This window comes from Notolabrus celidotus, chromosome 14, assembly GCF_009762535.1.
Source record: "Notolabrus celidotus isolate fNotCel1 chromosome 14, fNotCel1.pri, whole genome shotgun sequence".
NCBI lineage: Eukaryota > Metazoa > Chordata > Actinopteri > Labriformes > Labridae > Notolabrus > Notolabrus celidotus.
This window is the reverse complement of record NC_048285.1, coordinates 21,616,744-21,641,707: the sequence shown is the minus strand read 5'-3', so window position 1 is coordinate 21,641,707 and position 24,964 is coordinate 21,616,744. Positions and strand designations below refer to the sequence as shown.

At 42.3% G+C, this 24,964-nt stretch overlaps 1 protein-coding gene across 2 annotated transcripts; it reads left to right on the top strand.

Annotated features, from left to right (window-relative positions):
• Positions 1-101: 101 nt before the first annotated feature.
• On the top strand, positions 102-24,818 carry LOC117825167 (SH2B adapter protein 2). 2 transcript variants are annotated; one of them, XM_034700853.1, is made up of 9 exons: positions 102-325; positions 11,204-12,154; positions 17,173-17,274; positions 17,449-17,540; positions 17,905-18,005; positions 18,102-18,263; positions 18,370-18,572; positions 19,815-19,989; positions 21,587-24,818. In XM_034700853.1, the coding sequence occupies exons 2-9, from the start codon at positions 11,234-11,236 to the stop codon at positions 21,928-21,930; spliced, it is 2,100 nt and encodes a 699-aa protein (XP_034556744.1). In that variant the 5' UTR covers positions 102-325; positions 11,204-11,233; the 3' UTR covers positions 21,931-24,818. The 2 variants fall into 2 exon arrangements, with proteins under 2 accessions (XP_034556744.1, XP_034556743.1); XM_034700852.1 differs by having other exon boundaries at positions 18,346-18,572.
• Positions 24,819-24,964: the final 146 nt, after the last annotated feature.

Genomic DNA, 24,964 nt, shown 5'->3' with positions numbered 1-24,964 from the left:
CCCCTCAAAGCTCTAATTAGCCTGCAAATTTGTAACCTTATTTTGAAAGTATTTTCCGGAAGTAGGCTAATTTCTTGTCTCCCTCATGCTTGTCGCTGGTCTGTGTGGACAGCAGAGAGAGCCAGAGATACGGCGGCAGCTCAGTGCGTCGATCGGAGAGATGGGGGCAGAGCTGACCGCCTGTGAGAGCATATAACCCGGGGAGGAGGACATCTGAAGAAGAGGGAGTAACCATGTTTGATCCTCAATAGTCTTCATCCTTCGATTTGGATCCAGGATCGCCTCCGAAACACCAGAGTCATGATGAAACCTGTCCTGCATTGAGGTGAGCACCGCAGCTGCTGCTTCTTCTTCCTTTGTGTTTTATTTCTTATTTCGCTTGTATGGATCATTCTAACGCGTCAGGTTAGACATCTTGCGCAATATTTTTTAAACCTGCCGCTGTCAAGATCAAGAGATTAACAACACATCTCCAGGTGCTGAGGAAGAGGAGGAGGAGGAGGAGGAGGCTGCTGTGTTTTGATGTTAGACCCTGATTCATCCAGCCAGGCTCCGTGATGGATCCTGCGTTAAAAGCGTCCTTTGAAGACTGAGACAAGCGCGCTGTGCAGATGAAAAGGTCTCGTTCTGTAAATGTTGAGCCGTGAGGATGATGATGATGAGTCCTGGACTTGAGGAGGGTCGCGGTGTAAAAAGGGGCTTTTCCGATAATCCATTTAGTAGCCCTAAGGGAGTAAACTCTGGTCAGTCAGTGGGCGGCTCAGGGGGGGCCTCGTGAGATCTGATGTGATGTGATGTGATGTGATGTGATGTGATGTGATGATACGATACAGGCCCGCTCGAGATGATACAGAATCACTGTACCAGCTCGTGATTCCTCCCATTCATCTCCTTTTTCCCGGACCTGGAGCTGTCACCCATTCAGCAGGAGGCTGCTGCCGATCCTCCATTCATGAAGTCCAGTATACGCAGGCTGCACAACGGTCCACTGTTGGCTTTTAAATTGGCTCTGTGGGCCTGCAGGAGGCCTGTTTTAGGCCTGCTATTGACTTTCTCTCATGTGTCTTTTTATAGGCTTCAGTCTGTTAATATGGAGCCTAATAAGCCTGATTTTAACAGGATACAGTTCTGCTGGTAAACAGGCCCTCACACATGTACAAAGAGTCTACAGTGTGTCTCAGGCACTTTGTTTTGATTTTCTGGCTGCCTTATTGAAGAAAAAGGTTTATTATTGTCCCTTCTTCAAAACCAAATTCCATTCACCTATCCGAATGAAGTTGCTGTAAATATTCAAGCAACATAAGTCTAAAAATATTTGTACAAAATTGTTTCAAGGTCTACCTCCTTTCATAGTTCAAATAAATTAGTCCCCCCTTCTTTCCTTACCAGGTGTGTTTCTAATCACAGCATTTTACTGGCTCAGGGATGTCACGCGAGAACACGATGAGAACGTTACGAGATTCCACAAGACCAATACAGTTTTTATGTTGGATGGTTTTCACGGCTAATTGCATGGACGTTGTAAGCAAGCGGCAACCTCCGGTCTCAAAGTATGAAGCCCATGTGGAAGTGTTATAAACTGCAATTCATCGAGAATCCGCTTGAGACTGGCTGCAGAAACACCGGAAACCCCACAGAGGGTGAATTATTTTCTAACGTGACGGTTCAGAAGATATTAAGATTACGAGTTTTTGCCCAAATAAGGACATGACTGACTTGACTCCCGGTCGGGAACACATAGCTGTTGGCTAGGAGGCTCAAACCCCGCCTCTTTACATCACACTGCCTGGTTGAGTTCTGCATTTCCAATATGGCTGCCGCCGAAGATTGGCTTCAAAACAGCGCTCAGGAACAGATGGGTGACGTCACAGATACTATGTCCATTATTTATACAGTCTATAGTTGTAAGCTAACTGAACTGCCACAGCACACATAATAACTAGCGCAATAAGCGTCAGCTGCTTTAAGTGGCTGCATGATTTGTTCTTACTTGTTGAATTGGAACCAAGTTGCTGAAATGGAAGATTTCATTTTGAGTAAAATAATTTTCACCTACACATTTTCAGACGAGGTAGCCTAGCTCAAAGGTCCAATATGTTACACAGGCCTGTTATATTCTGACTCATTTCAAAGAAGAGGCATAGTTTGTTATTGTTTTATCTCCCTATGTATTAAATATATTGTGCAATACTTTAAAAAGAATATTTTATATTTCAGCAAAACCAGTATAAAACCGTATCAAAAACATTAAATAAACCAAATACTTGTAATGCTACGCTACCAAAGCCACACTTTATGTTGTGTAGTTGTGCAGACTCTCAACATTCATTATATTCTAAATTCAGTGAAACATCTCAAAAATGCTTTCTCTACAGTTGAATAAGCAACTGTATGACCATGTCAAAACAAATACTGAGCTGGATCTTCATAAAAATAGTTTTTTTGCACAAATCAAACGTGTTAAAATGAAATGACGCGTCCCTACTTATTTTAGTAGAAAGTACTTCAACACAAATGGTTCATTTACTCACAGAAACATCTTGAAAGCATAAAACATTGAGCTTTGAGGGCACACGATGTCAGAAAGTGTAGAAAGTCATGTTAAAGAGAGCCACACGTCACCATGTTTGTTCTATGCAGATATTGTGTTTGATTTTTTTTCACATAAGCTTGACCCTGAAACACAGAAATGGAAAACGTATTTGTCCCAGTAAGTGACACACTTGATGCTCATACAGGTCGTACATTGTTTCTCCTCTGAGAGAGGCCCGTGGTCATCTGTGAAATTAGTTAGATCTTGTGGGTGAGAGACAGGAAATGGAAGTCAGTGGCAGAATGCGTCTCTCTTTCTCCCCCTCTCTCTCTCCCACGCGCTCCATCCCTTTATCGCTGGCTGCCATATGGATGCCAGAGCTCACTCAATATTTACATTGTTGCTGCTTTGCCAGAGAAACCACAAGAGAGAAAGAGAGAGAGAGAGGGAGGACAGCCTGGTGGGAGAGGAAACCCTAATTAAAGTGTGTAATGTCTTTGTGATGAGGCCATGCTAAGTATGTTAATAAGAAAATGGCATGTATTTTGTCCATTATGTCTGTAAGTAAACAAACAGGTCCTTTCTAGTGCCCCTGTGTTGCGTCATGGCAGATTAAAACGCTCCAGACAACATTCAGTGGCATCATGGAGAGTTGAGGTTATCAGGGTTCAGGTCAAAGGTCACTGACAGGCAGCTCTAAAGTTCACAGATCTGACAGTAGGTAAAGAAAGGAGTCTTTGACTGCTGACCCGGCTTCTCTCCTTTATGTCTGATACCCCCTTCCTTGTCTCACCTTGTTATCTGCCATCCCTCCGTCCTGGGATTTTTATCTCGTGTCTACATCTCTTCTGCTTTACCTTCACTTCCATCATCCTGGTTGCATAGTTTCCCTCTGTCTTCCCTCAATGAAAACACACACACACATAATCACTCGAATGTCTACTGCAATATCTTGTCTGTCTTTTGACTTCTGCATGTGAGTCACTTTTTGTCAATATGATCTCCTTCCTGTCTGCGTTTTTCTGTCTGTCCTCCTTCAGCAAGTCCAGACAGCAAATCAAAACAGACTGGCATCAAAACATGTTTCTGCTGATACCTGCATCTCTGTCACACACTTTTTTTTACCTTTGCTAAGGTTTTCAACAAGATAATGGGCAAACCACCGGCCCCATTCACATACAATTTGGTGGAAGTTAGGAGCAGAGGCTGACAAAGAACCCGTTAGGTCTTCAAACACATCCTGATTAGACTCACAAGCAAGGCCTTGGAAGAAGTCTGCACTCTCCACACTGTAAAAATTTAAACTTAAAATTGTTGGCCTGAAAATGATTTTTTGGTTAAGTAAAGGAAAAATGTTTCATTTTGTTGCAAACTACATCAAAGTAGTTAACTCAATTACCTGTATTAAGTTTGTTGTGTAAAGTTGGACTCGTTTCACAAGTTAGGTTGGCAAAACTTGAAATTATGGGTTAGGCTGAATAATTTGAGTATGCTTCAGGTAAAGAAAGGGGTCTCCAACTCAAATCTACAGGGGTCTTCCACACTTTCAATTTCCCACATGTGGCGCCATCTCTCCCGTCCTGTGTGGCTTTTATCGCCCTAAAGGTGAGTATTTTGTTTGAGTATTGTATTGAAACTCTAGCTTTACATTTGGTCAATTGATGGTGAGTTGATTCCCGGTTAATGTGACTTTAATTTGTTTAGTTAGTTTAATAAGGCATGGTCATTAGTTAGTTGGAACATTAGCTAGCTACCTTGCAAGTGGGAAAACGGGGCAGTAACGTGCTGTAACAAAGGTACATTTTCTGAACACAAAATATTAAGTTGGCACAACTTTCACTTCTTAGTATGTAGAACTCTAACTTTAAGTTACTCTACATATTAATGATAAGTTATCTCAACAAAAACTAATAAGTTGTCTCAAATGTAAGATTTCTAGTTAGCCTCAAAACTCAAAAATCTAGTGCAGACAGTTGCCTTGAAATTTTGAGTTTTCACAGCTTTTTCATTTTAACAGTGTAGTTCACCTTCAATATATACTACATACCACTGTTTTCACATTTATCCAAAGCATGTGATTTTGACTCAGAATTAGGTTGCACGTTCAAACCGTCACAAATTTCATCCCTATCTTAAGATTTTCAGTTTTCTACTATATCAGTCAAATAACAGCTACAAACTTTTACAATGAGACCCTTCAAGCTCCTGGAGGAAGAGTTTTATCCAGTTACAAAACAGACTGATATCATCAGTGATGCCTCTTCATGACCCAAGAAAGCAAACAAGACCATCCATAACAACACTGACAATCCTATACTGTGATTTCTAATGCCTACAACCTCTCTGGCGGGGTAGGATTCCAGACCAGACAAATGCTAGTATGCTGAAGAAACAACCTGTTGTTACTTCTTCAAAGTTTGTAATTAACAGTGAGTGATAAATCTGTCCGTTAAAGCAGATGAGATTAGAAAAATGACTAACATATGTACAGGACAAGATCAGCTCACAGATAAGTTGTACCACTTTGTTCACAGGGGGCGCAAAAATTGACACAAACAGAAAGTCCTTCACAGGAGCATATAAGGGGGATTATCTGGTGCATCTATTTGAAAAATGACCTTATGGATCAAATTCTTGCTCTGACAACTGAGTATTTAGCAGATTGGCTATTTGTTTGAGCTCTACTTATGTACATGCTTTACCCGAATATTTGGACATATGTGGGAAATTATTTGTGACTATATACAAATCTGACATGAATACCTAGGTATTTACTTTTTGTAGCCCATAACCCCAGGTGTAACAAGTAGATGTATTTCCAGCCCCAAAATGTCTGCATCATCTGCAACATTTGCACCTTGCGTGAGAACCCACAATCAACAGATTCACACAGCATTTAAGATGTTGTGTATGTAAAGCGCTGCACTGTGGGGACTGTGCTGCTAGCTCTGAGCTGTGCTGTGGAGCAGGCTAATCTTAGAAAACATGGATGAGCCCGAATTCCCTGGGGTGGGAGCACAACATCACCAATCATCTTCATCAGCCAATCACTGAGTGTGTTATGCTCACTGCAGCGTGTGTGTATGTGTGTGCATGTTTGGATGTAGGAGTCTGCTAAAGTGCATATACAGTGTTTATGTCTGGGAATACACAGAGGTATGTGTACACACAGCTTTAAAAACACAAACCCTTGAACATCCGTTCGGCTTGGCTACAGTATCACTTCCTCAGTAGCTCTATTACTCCCCACAACACCGCAGTATTAATCAGGCAGATATAGTTGTTGGCTCGGCGCAGTTCAGTCCTGTGAGGGCTCTACTAAAGCTAACGTGTCTTGTACGATGTGTTTTGCAGGCTGCAGTTGATAGCTTCTCCCTGCACAGTAATGTTTCTTTCCTCTCTTCCCCGGTCAGTTTAGTGTTACAGACAGAACTCCCAACCATCTGACAGAGATATCAGCCCTGCTCCCCGGGGGAAAGAAGCAGCAGCCGGAGGAGGAGGAGGAAGAGGGGGCACAGTAGTGGTAGATTTTTACAACAGATAGAGGGTGGAGATACAGGAAAAGCTGCTGGCCCTAAAGGATGGAGGTGAACATTTATAAATCCCCCTTGACTCTTTTAAGTCTTCAAGAGCACTGATGGACAAAAAGAAGAAAGAAAAAAATGACTGAAGGGAGTCGTTGGGATGTGAGACTCGACATGGTGCCTCTGCTCCCCCTCGTCCTGCAGTGTGTCTCCTTTTTTTATGCTCCCCTTGTCTCCTCCACCTCCACACACTCAATGATTGTTTTAGCAGCTGGCCTAAGGAGCAAAAACATCCCCCCTTGAGTGGGGGAAAGACTACTCAGATCCTTAAGTAAAATAAGTGATATAACAGTGTGTAAAGACTTCAAAAAATAAGAAGCCCTGGATAAGAATGAACGTATCACAGTTGAAGATTAAAATGTATTTAAAGCTCCTGTGAGGAGCTTTTAGTCGTTAATGAAACAGAATGAAAATGATATTGATGCCTTAAAAAGACCATCAACAAAAAGAGTGACTACTTCTATACAGTCTTTTTTAATTTCTGAAAACACTTGTGGGGGTAGGTGTCAAACTTAAAGGCTATTTACGTGGAGATGGCAGCCCCCATCCGCACATACATATTATGTTCCCAGTCAAATATCCAGTCTGCTCTGTTATAGAATGTTATACTGGCAAATTAGCCTGGCATGCATGGTCCAGCGTTATCAGTGATTATTGTTAAGAAACACTGATTATACATGTACAGGACAAAATCAGCACAACCCACTTTTTCCACAGGGGGCGCCAAAATCAACACAGTCAGAAACTTCCTTGTAGTAGCTTTGACCATGCAGCTGTTTTCATTGAAAAGCTTTAGGGGGCGCTGGTGGCCTAGCGGTCTAAGCACCCCACATACAGAGGTTACAGTCCTTGTCGCAGGGGTCGCTGGTTCGATTCCCAGGCCACGACCATTTCCTGCATGTCTTCCCCCAAAAATATAACTTAAAAAAAAAGAAAAGCTTTAAAAACGTTACCTCCCCAGCAGCAAACAACAGTCTGGTATCATTAGCAACTGGCGCTCCATAAAAAGTAGGAGAGACTGGAAACTGAAAGACTATAAAAACTGATCTTACATTAAGATACTGATGATCTATCACCTCTCAATGGGTTAGTTAGCTAATGATGCTAACAAGTAAACCATATCAACTGAAAGAGTTTCCTAAAACCAAGATAAGTTCTCTGGTCGGTTGTTTCAAGCCTGTTTTGCCTCCAACCACACCCAGCCGCTTTGAAAGATAGGTGTGGTCTTCAGAAGTGCACTCCAGTGAACCTTTAATTACACCCAACAGGGCAATCACAGGCTCCTGGTACACCCGTACCTCTCTTCAGTCAATGTAAAACAACTTGAGGTCAGAGGTCAGATACCAGACTGAGTAGGCGACACTAAGATACTCTTTAAAATCACATGTCAGTGATGTTACATCCACTTTTTAAAATGACCACTGACACAAAAATATCAGAAGACTTCATAATATGAACAGCTAGAAGATATGATGTCAGGTTTTTAGATGATCCTAAATTTCCTCTAAACTCATTTTTTGGTTTGGATGTTGCTGGCTCACAGGTGTTGATGCTGACATGGGATACTAAATATGTTAATGTATAGATAGCTGGAGGGATGTTGAACTTTTTATGGTGTATGATCTGAGTCACAAAGTAGTTCTTGTTCACAAATCTCCTCTCACTCTTTGGAAATAATGAATAATTTCACTTCATCAGCTAGTTATTTTTAGTTTTTTGAACTATTTTAAGAATATTAGATGAGCTAGTCTCTTTTGGTGGAACTGCCACTAAAGGAAAAAAGGACCACAATCAAAAGCTGCATCATCATATGGGGTCACAATCCAAAAAGATTGGGATACATAATTTCAGTCATTTAAAAAAGTCAAGTATATGTTTTGGTATAGAAGTCCAATAATCCTCCCTCAAATGTAGTGTTCAGAGTGATAATCTTCCTTTAAATTGTAATACTTAACTTTAAGAGTACTTTGTAATTGTCCTTGAATATATGTGATTACTTCCCACCCCCTCCCCCCTCTCTACTCTCAGTCAATCATTTGTGCTTCGTAGTCTTCCTCACTCTGCTGAGCCTTCGAAAATCCAAACACTGTCCACTTCCTCCAGCAACTCATGGCTTCAGTTTCATGCTGACTTGGTGTGTGTGTGTGTGTGTGTGTATATGTGTGTGTGTGTGTGTGTGTGTGTGTGTGTGTATATGGCAATTCAGTATCCTTGAGAGAGGCACATCCTCACTTGTGCGGAAGGGCAGGAGTTTTGAGAAATGCACCTCACTGTGTTGTTGTTTTTCTGCTGAATGAGTGGAAAGTTGGCTCCGTGCAGGTTTTTAAATAGCTGAATGGATATTGACTTCCTTGCAGCTAGTAATACACACACACATACTGGCACACACTCACAAAGAGGAGCAAGACACAGTAATTATTACAAGTGATTAGCACTTAGAGTGTTGGTGTAAAATGTTGTTTGGATTGAATGAATGGACAGATGTTTGAATGAATCAAGCGATGGATTTATGAATGAACGTGATGTCAATATGGCACTCATAGCAAAGGTTTCTAAGTTGTAAGCATCAGCTTTATTATTGGTCTTTAACAAATTAACTAATGCTCTAAGGATCCAAATAAGGAAGGGAAGATGTATAGTGAACAGGTGCGTATGGTGTCTGGAATCCTTACAGGGTGAGCAGGATCCAGACACAAAGGCTTATTACCCAGCTACCAAAAAATTAAAGAAATTGACATGAAGTATTGATTTGAAGATCTCTCAAGGGTTTTTTAGGTCCACGGTTAGAAATTCCAAACACTTGTCTACTCTCCTTTTTCCACTACTAGTCTTCAAAACCTGTCAAAACTTATTTGAGATACCTAATGATGATAATGAAAGAGCTCTCAACCTGAGACCTTTGGTCGTGCTTCATTCTCATGGGGACAATTACACAAAGATGCTAGTTTCAAGCTCCTGTAGTACGATAGATCAGAATCAAACAGCTCAATTTGAGCAAAGATATAAAATGAAGCTTCATGGCCACACAGTGTTGGATCTTCAGACTCCTCTGGGACTTCCTCGCAGATGACAGACACATTTCCCTTGCTATTCTCTTGTTATTTTCCTCTAATCCCACCCTTTTCCTTTATTTTAGAGTGTCTCTTCCCATCACAGCATCCTTCTCATATTCTGACACCAGGTCACAACATCCAGCAGTTTCTCCTCTCTACATTAAGAGCTCAGAGACTCTTCTGTACTTTCCCTCATCATCATATCCTGTCTCTGATCTGGCACATTGTTGGTTTCAGATCCGCGGGAGATTGTCTTATAGTTGGACGTGTGTGTCAGACTTAGTTCCAGTCAAGTTTTTTTTCTTTGCATTAATCCTTTATGAAAACACAACCCATCCTGATTTGTTTTGAAAATGAAAATAAAGCTGCTCGAGGGCTAAAAGAAAAACAGGAAAACTGTGCAGAGCCAATGTATGCATGATTCGGGTTTAAGAGTGCAATATCAGAAAGCAAACATTCAAGCGCATTCAGTGAATGAACTGCCAAGAGAAGCCCAGCAGCTCTGACAAGAAGCTTTCACAGCTTGGGGAGTGTTGGCCGTCCCTGTGCGTATGTCACCCAGTCTGCCCACTCAGATGATTCTCTTTAATCTGTGTGATTTACCCACAACAATCATCAAACCAACATGTGTTTGATTGTATGCTCTGATGATGTATGAGTCACTGACGGTCGGAGGTAAAAGAAGAAAGAAGGAGAGAGGAAGAGTAGGAAGAGGAGGAAGAGGGAGGACTGGGTTTGGATGCTGTTGCTGACAGAGTGGTGGTCAGACTATACGTTAGATGTTAGCTTTATTAACGTTGTGATGTGGTTTTGCTCTGATCAGGCTGGTGGGGGAGGCAGCACTCAGGACTGAATCACACTTACGCATAGAGAAGAGCATGTGTGTGTGATCAGTATGTGAACTGTCTCTTTAAACTGCTTTGACTGAACAAACTTTAGCTCATTGAAATAATCAGATCTTTGTCAGAAAGCATCTCTGAGCACCTTAAGGAGAACCTGCCTCTCTGGATGATTTCTTGTTGTCCCATTAAATCAGTTCAATTTGAATGTCATGTCAGAGCATGACCTGAAGCTTAAAGCTGAACAAAGAACAAGAAACATACTTTATTAATCCCCAGGGGGGAAATTCAATTTTTACACACGTGCTATTTTTCTGTCATGCTACACGCACAGTTTTTGGTATATACATTCAATTATGCACACACATGCAGTGGACATGCACTTTGGGAGAGATGTCAGAGGGAGGATGCTGCCATCAACCAGCGCACCCCAAGCAGTTAGGGGTTCGGTGCCTTGCTCAAGGGCACCTCGGCAGTGCCCAGGCAAGTGAACCAGCACCTCTCCAGCCACCAGTCCACTTGCCAAGCTTCGTCCATACTGGGACTTGAACCGGCGACCATTCGGTTCCGAAGCCAAGTCCCTATGAACTGAGCTACTGACGCCCCCAAAATGTTCCTCCTTCGAGCCGGATTCACATTGCAATGAAGCAGGATCTGGTTTGTGTTTGTAGGACATCACATCCAACCTTGTAGAAGAATTTGGGACTTATTTGGGGTTTGGGCTTCAAATATTTCATTTTAACCAAGGGGCGCTGCAAGGGATTTCAGGCCCACCACTTCACCACTGTAAATATTTGACTTTTTTTAAGGGTCACTCTCTTAATAGGTCCTTACAATTGTCTTTACTTTTCTCCTCCACTCGGTGCCCCTGGTTTTAACTGCTTCTATGCAAGAAGTAGCCTTTATGAGTCATTATTTCCTGTTATTGTGCAGAATAGTACTGAATGCAAGAAATCCATTGATTTGAAGGTGCCAAAGCCAATCTGCACACAAGGACTTCATTTTTCATATGATTTAGATGTTATTATTGTAATGAAAGACACAAGTTGCTTTCTTCACTCTTCTTTTATTCTTTGCAGCGTCTGTCACATCTGTTGTACATCTGATCTAGAGCCAGGAGTTGAACAATCACACTCTGCTCTCTTGCTTTCGTCTCAATGCTAACACTCTGCTCCTCTTCCTCCTCCTCCTCAGCCTCTCCTCGTGGGTTGGCATGGCCCAGTGATGAACGGAGCGGTGGTGCCTGGTAGCCCGGAGCTCTCCTCCTCATGCCCGCTGCCTGACTGGCGAGAGTTCTGTGAGGTCCACGCCAGAGCCTCCGCCGCAGACTTTGCCGACAAGTTCCAGCGCTTCTTGTCGGAGAACCCGTGCTACGACTCGCCTGGTGCTGATGCAAGCTTCTCCCAGCACTTTGCCCAACACTTCCTGGAGTGCTTCACCTCAGCGCTGACCCAGGCTCGGGAGAACCAGGCCTCCTCGCCAGGGGAGGAAGGATCCAACTTAGCACCCAAGTACAGCATAGTTCCTTTCCTTGGGATCCAGGGCTGCCCGCTTTCGTACGGTCACGAATTTTACCAGAGACGCAAGGACGCCGGGGCTTCCAGTGAGTCCCTGGACAGTATGGACAGCGGAGGAGGAGGGATAGATGGGGGGGGAAGTGGCCCCACCAGAGGCCCCCAGCCAACCCACAAGGTGTCCGCTCTGGGACAGTCCCGCAGCTCAGAGGACGTTTCAGTCAGCCACCCAAAGGCCCGCTTCAAGAAGGGTTTCTCCCTGAGGAACATGAGTCTGTGTGTGGTGGACGGGGTGAAGGAGATGTGGCACAGACGGGCCTCCCCTGAACCAGACGGTCCCTCTGGAACCAGGAAGGCTAACGGGGGAATAGCAGGAGGAGGAGGAGGAGGAACCGGGGAGGCCGCAGGGGGTGAGAAATGGTCCCAAAAGCTGCGGCTCCCCAGAGGCTCTCAGGGACACAAGGCTGAGATGTTAGAGATCCAGCGTGAGGGAGCACTCAGGTACATGGTGGCTGACGACACAAACTGTATGGGAGCCTCACAGTGGCAGAAGTGCCGCCTGCTGCTGAGAAAGACCAAGAGGGATGAAGGAGGGGAGAAGTTCCTGCTGGAGTTCTACGTACCACCCAAGGTACAGAAACTCACACGAGACACAAGTTAGATAGAAAACAGAGATCTGGTGCTGAAATGATTAGATCATCAAGTTATTTAATACTTTTCTTTGTTTATTCATAAATGTTGGACTTTGACTAATTTAGAAAGCCAAAACAATCAACTTGAAGACTTATGTATCTCTCTGCAAAAGTGAAAGTAGACTTTCATACAGTCACAGCTTGTCTTCTCCGATTGGGTCGATATCTCTTTCACTTAGCTCTATGTGCCTTTTAACCTCGCTGGCTGTTTCTGATATACTTCCCTCCTCTCTTTTACTTCTCTTTGCTTGTGACTGGTCAGCTCTTAACAACACAGCTTAAGTTGTATGCTCTCCATACAAATCTAGATTAATATTAGACAATATCCTCCACGTCGTTTACAGATTTAATATGTTAACACTAATGTTTTTGCCACAGTGTCAACAGGCAGAAGGGAAATGTACAGGAATCCCTTTACAGGGAACCATTTGATTTGATGTATTGGATCGGACTTTCAGTAGAAGCACTTAGTTGCCAGGAAGTTAATAACTTTTGTTATGGGGTCTCGACCGATGAAAATCAAGTATTTAAAACAGCAGTATTTAATAACTGTAGACTCTTGACAAATAAATGTGAGAAATGATCATAACGTCATCATAACTGATGTCTATAAACTACTAGTTATATTAAACCAACAGTCCCACATTCAAAGATTTCTTATTTATGGTAAAAAAAAATTACAGTAAGGCAGGAATTTCTCTCTATTAAGCAGCTGAATCAGCAAATGTTTGACATTTTTTGCTGAAAAAAAAAAAGATTTATGTTGAGATGTTTTGTTTTCAATGTCAAATCTGTTTATTAACTGAATACTGCAGTGGAACATCCAATTCTGCTGGAAAAAAACTGAAACATGTATACAAAAGATAAATGATTGACTCATGTAACTACAACATCCAGACACAGACATACTCAAACCTAAAATAGAACAACGCTTAGATGGAGAAAACATCTGATTTTTTTTTTTACATATCTTATCAGGCTTTATGATCCATGATTTTATCCAAACAACTTAAAAAGATATATTTTATGTTGTCAGGGTTTTCACTGGATCATATAACTGTTCTCTCTGTACAGTAATTCATGGAAATAATCATTTATTCAGCCCTTCAAAAATCCATAAAAACCCTGCCCGATAATCCAACCCCTGTGACCCTGAGTGACACAGTGTGAAGTCCGATCACACACACATGCATGCACACTGCACACTCGTCTATATGGGATTTCCAGATCATTGCCCCTGACCTTAAGGGGGCCATGAGGCTGTGCAGCTGAGTGTGTGTAAATCTGCCACTGTCCTTTGATCATGGCTGGTGGGAATGTGGGGATAAGGCTGCTTGGGGGGGGGGGCAGGTGGGAGGTAGGCGTGGGAGGGAGGTGGAGAGAACCGGAGACTGTGTGAGTGTGAGAGAGAGGAAGCTGTTACATTGATTTCTGTAAGCAGGAGCGGATCACAAAGATTCTCTTTCATGTGCAAAAAATAAATATTGATCGTTGCTTCGTCTCGGGCAAACAGTCTGCTGTGACAAACTAAGAAAAGGAACTAAAATAGTTCTGTACGTCACTCAGAAACACACAGAGCCACAAGAGCTCGACCACATCAAAAACGAAACTTAATAATTGTGCTTCAGTAGTTTCACTTGTTGTTCTAATAACGTCAACACATGGAGAACTTACAACCAGCCTTTGACAGGGCTGAGATTAAGAGAAACTTCAGAGCTGCTCTGATGTGACACATTAATTAAACACACACATGCTCCACATGCCTGCCCAGCAGACGCCCCAAGCTGTTTTCTTTTTTATTTCACAGCCGTCCTATTCAAGTCTTACAAATCACAACACTGCAGAGTCAACAGTGTCGGAAAGATAAACTGACTCATAAAATCTCACTCTGGCCTGCTCCTGGCTCACTGGCTCTGGCTCCCTCCTTGTCAGAGAGGGCCATCAATCTGCAGGCTGCTCTGTGTGGCAGAGAGCGCGCACTGCAGAGAGCTAACTGACTGCATTATGACACAGCAGCAGGCCCAGAGACGAGACACACTTTCCGGTTCACAAAATTAAGATGTGATAACTGAAAGAGCAGGGACACACAGAGCAGGAAATATTTATCATAACAAGAAAGAGGAAGCTTCAGAAATATCCAATCTTTCCTTAAAATGATGAAGTTAAAGCAATGCTCGTGCCTTGTTTGGCTGTTTCTTAATTTGATAACTGTACTAATAATCTGGTTTACTTAGGGTATTTTAACAATCCATCTTTTATTGGTATCTGTACGCGTTTATTTAGAGGTTAGGACAGTGGATACAGTAAGAAACTGGGAAGTGAGAGCGGGGGATGATGTGCAGGAAGGGACTGTAGGTCAGATTCAAACCCAGGCCACCCGGTTTGAGGGCTTTGGCCTCTGCAACGGGGATGAATGATTTAACCACTAAGCTAAACCGACACCCCAATATTTTTTACAAACCTAAAGATTACTTGTATTCATTCATACACAAATGTAGTAACACAACCTTTCAACAACACAACACTGGTTATCTTTTGAGCAATTGGGACATTTGAGCATTTGTTGTTTCGTTTCCACAGTTCGCTTTTTAAAGACAGTTTCTTGGGAATGGTTTTGAAGTGCAAAAACTACCAGAATAGGAAAAAAAATATCAGTTTCAACCAAAACGAAACTGACCAAGACTCATACTCTCAACTTTATTTTGTGAAGTCAGTAGAGACAGTTGCAAAAATAAGACATACTTCCTCTTACTCTCTTTTTTAGATTCAACTTTAAAATATGGAACATATTTGTATGACAGACAGGCACGTTACCAGAAGGCCAAACAGCCACCTAGTTCTACCTCTTTGCTTGTTTCTCAGCATTCAATCAACATTTCCAATGTGGTGACCACTATCAATGGGCTTCAAAAAGCATCTTTGGGAACCAATGAGTGACGTCACTGAGTCCATCTTTAATGCAGTCTTTGCTCAATCCTAAACTATGTATCTGTGAACTCATTATTTTTTTCACTCTGCTCTTTTTTTGTCCATGTTCCTCACTCAAATCAGTGTTGGTTGTAGACACAGCAGACTGCTGTTTACAGAGGACAAGAGCTCAAAAACCTGTATGCTAACTGCTCCACTAAATGGCAGAATGAGTTAGCATGTTGTTGCTAACACTTTTTGTGTTTGTTTTAGTCTTTAATAGCTAGTATGAGAGTGAACATTTGATTTATGGTAACCAAGAAGTGACCAGAGACAGGACTTGGAAATAGTGCAAATGCTGGTGTATGCGTGCTCACTGTTTGAATATTGAACTACTAGTTAAAAACTCTCCATTATCTCAAAACATTGACAAATTAAACATAGATCAAATCTGCAGAGATGCCACCTTTATCTACAGATAGTAATAATGTTGCCTGTACCTCCATATACCAATCTGTAGAGATAGATAACAGAATGTTTTGGGGGGTTTTTTGTCATTGAGGCAGACTGGCCCTTTAAGGTCTTATCAAAACGACTACATCACAAATTAAAGAGGCCGATGGCTCCAAATCCACACTGACTTCCTGTCAGAGCTGTGTGGTGGAGCAGCACATACAGCCATGTGCAAGTGCTCATTCTGGTTTACATTAACTACATATTTCAACACCCATGAACACTGGGATTGTGACGCCACAGGAGAGAGGTACAGGAAATGGTCAAATGGTTTAATACAGGAAGTGGTTTCTGACATCTGATCCACAGAAAGGAATTGTGGGTATGGATGGCAGCCAGCTGCACTGGCAGATCAAGATGAGAACAGTGTTACTCCAGACAGATCAGCTGATAAGCTGCTGCCAGGCCATCAGTCAGCCTCCTTCTCCCTCTTGCTCTGCTTCTCCCCACTCACAGGAATAAACACTCACACACACTCAGCTCAGTGCCTCACACACACTCAGTGGATCTGTTAAGATTATCGTCTGGATCCAGCTCTCTGCAGAGGGCAAACTGAGGCCAGGATGTTTTCTGTGTTCACCGTCTTGTAAACTCTTCCTGTTTAGCGAGGCAGTCAGAAGAAATAATCGCTGGGAACTGCAGGGAGAAGTTTGGAGCTGTGTGGAAAACTCTTCCTGACTCTTTTAATGTTGACTCTTTTCAGCTGAATTAATGAATCTTGAGAGGAAAGGGAGTTGGACAGAGCCTTTGAAGCACATTGCTGCAAAGGTTCTACCAACAGTTCATACTGCAAGTTGCCCTTTAATTCTTGTGTTTGAAAGAGAGGTTTTGGGTTTGGGAGACTTGTGGTGCAATTAACATTAAACACAGAGAGTGAAGTGGTGCTATATAATCCTGCACTACTAATTAAGAGCTCGTTTTGGACAGTTTGTGTAGTAAACTGTCAAATGTATACTTTTGCAGGTGTTGCTGTGGCTTCTAAACAGGGTGCATGATTTACTTTAAAGCTCCTGGAGGGGTTTTCAACAGGTTATGAAACAGGCTGAGATCAACAGTGAAGCCTCTTTATGACCTACTACAGAAAACTAGACTATCTGCATTAAGACTGACAATTTCTATTTTGTAGTTTTTAATGCCTGTAGCTGCTGAAAGGGGTAGGAGTCAGATGATGCAATTTACATAGGGTGAAGAAGAACCTTTTCTATACGTTATCCACAAATACAGGACTCTGTGATTTTTTTTTTTTTTTTTAGCAGCATGTTAAACAAGACTAAAGAAACAGCTTAAATATAACCAGACTGCTACACAGGAGTGTTTTTCTACCCTCAGGTTTGACACACAACATATTGTAGCCAAATGCTGACTTTATGTGTACGTTTCACTATTCTGCGTGATAATCACATTTCACTTCAATCTGCTTGATTGGCACAAATGTAATAGAGACAATATTGCATATATTTACCACTAGCATAAAGGTTCTCTTTATAGTGTAGTTACATTTAACCTTATTCCTGTCTGTTTGCATTTTTCACATCAGTCTTCGAAGCCCAAAGTGAGCATCCCCCTGTCAGCCATCGTGGAGGTGAGGACCACCATGCCACTGGAGATGCCTGACAAGGACAACACTTTTGTTCTTAAGGTGAGAAAAGCGTGTGTAAGTATTACACACTTAAACACAACTACACCTGCCTTAATTTCAAATATACATAATTGCATCATTTAAACAGGATGTTGGAAAACATGACATCAAATTTTCCCTGATTGGTATGGTGATGTAAAGCTCAGTAATCACTGTGTTTGGCTTCTTCTGCAGGTGGAAAACGGGGGGGAGTACATCCTGGAAACTATTGACTCGCTGCAGAAAAACTCCTGGGTTGCGGACATCCAGGACTGCATAGACCCTGGGTAAACCTCCAGATAAATATTTGCTGTTGGCTGAGGATTGAGAAGGAAAGAAAGATGGAGGGACAGAGAGAGGGGAAAAGAGGTGGATCGGAAGGGGGGAAGGAGGGGTAACAGTCAACAGCCATTAATCATCAAATTAGTGGAGTTTCTGACAGGTTGCTTTTGCACAAACATGGGCAAGCTTGTACCACTGACATTCCTCCTCAGTTTCCTGGGCTGGTGTCGGAGCAGCTCAGGACGTAAACACAGAGATTATTTGTGTCCTTGTTTGTAGCTGAGTGAAGACTTGGTGACGTTTGTTTGCACATGTGTGTGCGTATGTATACGATCTTGTGGTTTCGCTGACCTGCCTGCTTGTGTACAGTGACAGCGGCGATGACATTGAGCTGGCGTCGTGTCCTCATGGTCAGGCCTCCAAAGACTGCTCCATGGTGGCCTCCTGCAGCTGTGAGCTGCTGTCTGAGGGTAAGAGTCTTTGAAAGCAACCACTGTTACATAACATTACAGTTTTTTTTTTAATCAAAATGCATGTGTTTTAATGTATATAAAAAATATGTTTAGGTGTGTATCGTGCCCCGGAGAGGTCCTGTCCTACAGCAGCTGAACATTACAGTGCACCCTCAGTCCGTTGCAGAGAACCCCCCTTCACCCAGCACCCATCCCACATGCCTTTAGAGCGCTTCCTCCAATCCCCTGAGGCCCAGACCTCCAACTCTTCTGCAGGTAAAAAGAAAAACACATTTCTTTTTCCCTTGAGACATTTTACATTAAACATGCAAAAGATCACAGATGTAAAATAAAGTAGGCGATTTGTTTTGTCTTTGGTCAGTTGGCAGTGAAGGAGCAAAAGAGTCTGAAGGGGATGCCAGCCTGGCAGGTTACCCATGGTTCCATGGCACACTGTCCCGTGTACGTGCAGCTCAGTTGGTGCTAGCAGGAGGCACCAGGAGTCATGGACTTTTTGTGATACGGCAGAGTGAGACTCGTCCGGGCGAGTACGTTCTCACCTTCAACTTTCAGGGCAAAGCCAAGGTGAGACAATCAGAGGGACAAGAAATGAAAATGTTCTTGTAATTTAGAAACACCAGAATAACAAAAGCGTCAGTGTACTTTTTATTCAATATGTTACAATGAGATATATTATTCCGCATACAACACAGCGGGATGCAATACGATACAATATGATTATGATGCGATGCAGTACGATACGATATGATGCATTAAGATACAATACAATACAACACAATACGATATGTTATGACAGATACAATACGATATGATACGATGCAATACGATACATTACAATACAATAGGATACAAAATAAGAAATACGTTATGATATGATAGGATACAATATGATACAATATGATATAATATGTTGTAATACGATATGATATGATATGATGTGACACATTTGACAAAACTTTACTGAATAATAGAACATGACACAATATAACCTAATATGAAATAATGTAATACAGTACGATACAATGTACTTTATAATCTCCACTGGGAATTTTTCGTACACTGCATAGATCAGGAAGCAGTTATAATTTGCTACACCTTATCAAAGTTTGTTTGCAAAATGTCAAACAGACCTATAAGATACCAGAGTCAAATAATGTATCGACATCTCTTTATTTTGTCAGACCAAGAGTAGAAAGTTCTCAAAAGTGTTAAGTGATACAAAATGAAAGAGAAAAAACAAAATACATATATTTAGCTTTACTAGATAAGACTTTCAATCACTTACAAAAATCGTTTTTGATAGTTTTTATGTACTTTTAAATAATTAATGGAAATACATTAATCTCTGCTGCCAGCTACAGTTCTGCTCTGCAGCAGCATTAAATCCACTCAGGCTTGTACTCGTGACATTTTGGCAATGAGCCACTGCAGCTCACGGCAGACTGAGTTCTGGAGCTTGGGAAAGATGCAGTAATGTCAAACGTTTTTGTTGCTCACATGGAACATGATCCATGCACATCACATCCTGCCAGCCGGCAGTGTTGAGGAAGTGTCAGCTGCTACCTCTTCCTCTGGTATCACTCTTGGCATTTGTTATTCTGCTCCCACATCCAGACGCCTTTCAGACCATGTCCTGACCTCTTTCTCTGTTAGTCTGTTTCAGACGTTCACTCAGTTATGCACTGCAATCCTCAATTTTTCTAATGTGTTTCTTTTTCTTTCTTGACACTTTTTTTTGTACCATCACTCCTCTTCTATCATTTCAATAACAAACCTCCCTCTCCCTCCTTCCTTTTCTTCTCCCAGCATTTGCGTTTGTCAGTAAATGAGAATGGTCAGTGCCACGTCCACCACCTGTGGTTCCACACTGTATCGGACATGCTGAGACACTTCCACGCCCACCCCATCCCCCTTGAATCCGGAGGCTCCGCTGACATCACACTACGCTCCTATGTACAAGTGCAGCGAAGCTCCACTACAGGTACACAGCTCACAAATGTCACCTGGTCACAATCACACACAGGCTCAAAACCAGCCATAACCCAATAGTAGCTTAGTAACTTAATAGTCCAACACTTCCTATTTTGGCCATTGAAAGTACGTATAAAATAAGAATTAATAAATATGTCCTCTTATAAATAATAACTTGATATGTCATTTTTTAAACTATTCTTGAAGGTTAAATAGCCAAAGGTTTACTTGGTTTGGTATATAGTATATTTGGTAACTTCTGGCTGGTAAAGTTAACTAATGAGCACAAATGTAATCAGACTCATATCACTCCTGTTGTTGTTTTTCCACACCTATGATATTGCTACTCCAGATTTTAGCATTCAGTGCTATCATGTAACAGTCTGAGTCATCCATATTCAGTGGTTAACAATTGTTTAGGGCTAACAACAAAGATTTTCAGGCATTTTACTTGCGTAGTTTACAAATTAATTTAAAGAAGTGTCTTAACGTATCATATTTACACAGTGACTATGTTCCTTTGCATTACACACAGCCCATATCTGACCATCCTGTTCATTTAGCTCCCTCCAAAATACTGAGCTAATGACAAGGCCTTTAAAACTTAAACATATGTTTGTATTAACCCTTTTCAACCAGTGGAAAACAAGCTGTGTTAGCATTTAACAACTTCATTGCTAATAAACAACAAATAGTAATATTGACTGTCAGCCTTTTCCTAGCTAACAGCACTATCAGCTATTAAGTGCTAACGTTAGCTGTTTTTTCAGCTAGTTGCACATTTTTAGCTTGAAATAGGGCTGGAATGTCACTTTTTATCGTCTTTTCATTTGCTCTATCAAGAAGTGGTAATATTATAAAAAACATGTATGTTCTATACAATTGGCAAACACAGAAGTAAGGCAGTATGACAGCATTTGAGCTTCCCACCCTGACTGTGACGTCAGAGGAAAATAGCCGCCATGTGAAAATGTCTACTACTTGACAATTACTCCTCAGGTCATCTACAGGGTAATAATGGAGGATGATTGCTTACTTCCAGAAAGATGGATGTCTTCACTGGAAGCCAAAGTTTGTCTAAAGTTGAGGAAGCAGAGTGAAAACTCAGTGAACCTGTGTCCCCTCCTTTTGCTTTATGCTAACACTTCTCCTGCCCTCCTCTCTCCTGGCATGGGATGAATGCCCTCCTGTACAGGAGAGTGAGGGGGCGATTGTACCGCAGGAGTTTTGCATGCAGGCCGAGACTCAGGCCCCAACCCACCATGGTGGTCACAAAGAGGCCCTCTGTTTCCCCAAATGCTACATGCACTCAAACACTCGCTTGCATACACACTAACATAGAGTGAGGGTTTGATTCAGGGTGTCAAAGACATCACTGATACTCTGGTCAGGCGTGTCTTTGGTACCAGTGTTGTCAGTGTTATTGCCCACCAAGAGAAGGCATAATAAAGGAGGCCCACACTGCCTGTGTTTACATGCTGCTCTATGAAGGAGCCTTTTGCCAGCCGTGCTAACAGCAAGCAATAATCAGCAGCACAGATTGATCTGCATCACTAATCCATCATCTATTATAAAGACTTCTTTCTTCCTCTGTCAATCTGCTACAGACGTGACCGCGCCTCCAGTCCTCACCCCACCCAGGGATGCAGCAGTCTGCCGCACAGATCCAGCCCAGCCAGCTCTCCACCCTGCTGGGATCCCAGCGCCTGCAGGGCCCCCCCCTGATCCCCCGCTCTCCTCCAGCACCTCCTCCTCACCCACTGCCCTTCCCTCCCTCTCCCGCAGCGACCCAGGTCCTGGAGGAGGAGGAGTAGTAGGAGGAGGGTTACAGAGCAGGAGTAACAGCTCTGAACGCTTGCTGGAGGCCTCTACTGGCTCGTCTGAGGACTACCATGATGCTGATGGGACTCGCAGGGCTCGAGCGGTGGAGAACCAGTACTCTTTCTACTAAAATGGCACAGGGCAGGGTTCAGTCATGAACTTAAATGAATTTGAATGATGCAGAAAAGGTTGGAGGTGACAGCAGACATTTTGCTGAAGATGAAAACGGTCCAAATCACTGGATCACACATTGTTTTGTTGTGTTTGTTTGGAGGCTATTTCCTGTTTCTCAGATTTAAGGAAGGTGGTGAGATCATGCTGATCATTCTGATAAATCCATCAGGCTCAGCGGCTTTAAACTCAGTTGATAAGAATGTAAGTGAACGGACAAAAGAAATGTTGAGTTGAGACCTAGATGTAGAAAATGCAGCGCTGAAGATGAGCGTAGGAGGAGAGAGCTGGAGGAAGTCATCCAGTGGAGTCATATGGCTTTGATTCACTTCTTCCGACCACTTCCTGCTCCTTGCTACCCAAAGTTCCCTGGGAGCACAGCCTGTCACCACCCCGCTGAAGGGTTGAGAGTTTGATATGACCCTGAAGAAACAGCCCCTCCCCTTCAAGCTCCCAAGAGCATCCCATTAATGTTTGTAAAGCTGCTTTGAGTCTGTCCCGGATATCCTCGCTGTCCCTGCAGGGTTTCCCTACAAAGTCCTGCTTCGAGTCTGCACTAACATCAGTACAGTAATCATGGGTGTGTTTGTGATAGCTGGGAGATGTTTTCCTTGAAAGTGTACAGCCTAAAGGGTCTTCGTGCCTGACAGCTGCTTTGGACTTGGACAGACCATTGCTCACAGAGATAAAGAGGAAGGTATTGGCATCTCACATGTGCATCAAAGCCCAAAATTAAAAGCAGGTGATTATTGTCAGTTTCTAAACATGCATATCTCTGTTTTGTTCTCACAGTTTTGCTGATGTTTTCAACAGTCACACAAGTAATTGTTAGTTGAAAATGGAAGACAAACAGCACAAATTCAGTCTTTGTGAATATGGCAGGATGGATCTCATTTTGCCGTCACAGTGGGTTGTTTCTATGAGTGTGTGGTGGTGTTTTAGAGTGAAAATATTTTTCAATGATTGGTGTGCTACAGTGGTGTTACTACAATATGGTTTTCAGGACTGTACTCAAGCTCATCATATCAATAAACCTGTAGATTAGATATGCTGTTAATAAAGGAGTTCACTTTCAAGTAATGCCTTTAAGATATTATTATACCAAATCCAGCATTTACCGGGGACTGGGGACTAGTTTTTCAGAGAGGAGGCAGTGTTGTGTACTGCATTAGACTGGAACAGGAAGTGCAGTAGGTTAAAGGGTACTAGATAGCCTTGCTTGAATAGAGAGATGTGACATTGCTGCTTTTCTTTATGCTGACTCAGTATTTAGAATAGGTCTTTGAGTAAATATTCAATAATGAAAAACTTAATGATGCAAAATATTCATGCTGCTGTAAGAATTGATGTTACAGTACCATTCATGTCACAAAAGCGTCTACCTTTTAAAATATTGTTGTTGCAAAAATTCTACATTTTGGGAAAGAGTTAATAAACTGCTAGCGTACTGTAAGCTTATCTCAGTGTACAGACTTCAAGCTAGCACCACCAGCCTCCCAGTTTCCTTACAGGTTAGCACCCATGTGCCTGTGCTGGTTACATACAACTTCATCTCCATTTTCCTGACCAAATACTGCCAAACTGCGCTTGTTTACACCCATGTAGTAGGGCACTATAGCTTCCTGTAAGACTGATTAGCCTGAGCGACAGCGCCGGCAATATATTATCTGCATTTTGAGCGTTAGAGAAATTACATATCTTTTGTTTAACCGGCTAGTAATCATTGGTTTACCTAGAGAGAGTCACGACTTGATGCATCCCTTTTTTTTTTAAGTTATATTTTTGGGCTTTTTGCCTTTATTTGATAGGACAGCTGAAGAGAGACAGGAAATGTGGGGAATAGAGAGTGGGGGAAGACATGCAGGAAATGGTCGACCGGTCGGGAGTCGAACTGGCAACCTCTGCGACGAGGACTATAGCCTCTGTATGTGAGGCGCTAAGACCGCTAGGCCACCAGTGCCCCAATGTGACTCATCCCTAGCAGTAACACAGCTGAACACACACACACACACACACACACACACGCACGCACGCACGCACGCACGCACGCACGCACACACACACACACACGCACACACCTGCTATTTTAAATCTGAAACTCAAGAAGGGATACAAGTCATTGCTTTGTGGAGCTTTATGCACCAGACTACTTTAAGCAGACTTGTGCTCAGAAAACCCCATGTGTCAAAAAATAGTATGACACATGAGTTCTCATAAAACTTTCATATGTTGTTTTACGCCTACACACTTGTTGAATTAGCCGCGCCATACTCTGACCCTCAAAGATGCTATCAGGCCGCTTTGACAGAGCCTTGCTAGATGTTTTCTGTTTATATGCTAAGGCTGGCTGTTACAAACTAACCATAACAACCCTACAGTGGTATCAAACTTCTTGTTTATCTGCTGCTACTGTATTTCAGGCATTTGCAAAACTTGTACTCAGTTGGAATAAACATATCAAGAGTCCACATCTCTCTTTTCAAGCATGGTGATGTAGCTTCAAAGGTAAAATGTCACTTCTGGTTAAGGAGCGGGGGCGAAGCAGTTCATGTGCCAATTTGAATCCTATTTTTGAGACATATTTATTCCTCAGCCGTTGTAAATTACTTATTTATGTACAATTGATTGATTCTTCTCGATGAAACATCCTTAGTGGAACCTGTGTGTTTCAAGAGCCCATCTCACACATATCACAGATTAATCATGTCTCCCTTTTTGTTTTCACAACACTTCTTTAAGCTGAATTTTCTGTTGTCTGACTGGGTTTTGAAGAGTCTGTGCAATTTTGTACAAAGTGATGTAATTGACATACTACTTTATATTTCTGTGAATAAAATGTGAACAAACTTCTTCAAGTTGTCTGCAGTTATTCACTTATGAGTATTGGCTTTAGTGTTATAATTGTAGCCCAATAGTATAAAAAATGACAAGGTACTGGTTTGCAGACAGTATTTGAGTAGTGACAAATAAGGTGTTTGACTTATGTTGACTTA

Bases quoted from the DNA above. Each gene is read 5' to 3' on its own strand.
- LOC117825167 (XM_034700852.1), top strand. From the start codon at position 11,234: ATGAACGGAGCGGTGGTGCCTGGTAGCCCGGAGCTCTCCTCCTCATGC. The intron at 17,541-17,904 runs GTAAACCTCCAG...GCTTGTGTACAG, and splicing joins CAGGACTGCATAGACCCTGG to TGACAGCGGCGATGACATTG. The intron at 18,006-18,101 runs GTAAGAGTCTTT...AAATATGTTTAG, and splicing joins CTGTGAGCTGCTGTCTGAGG to GTGTGTATCGTGCCCCGGAG.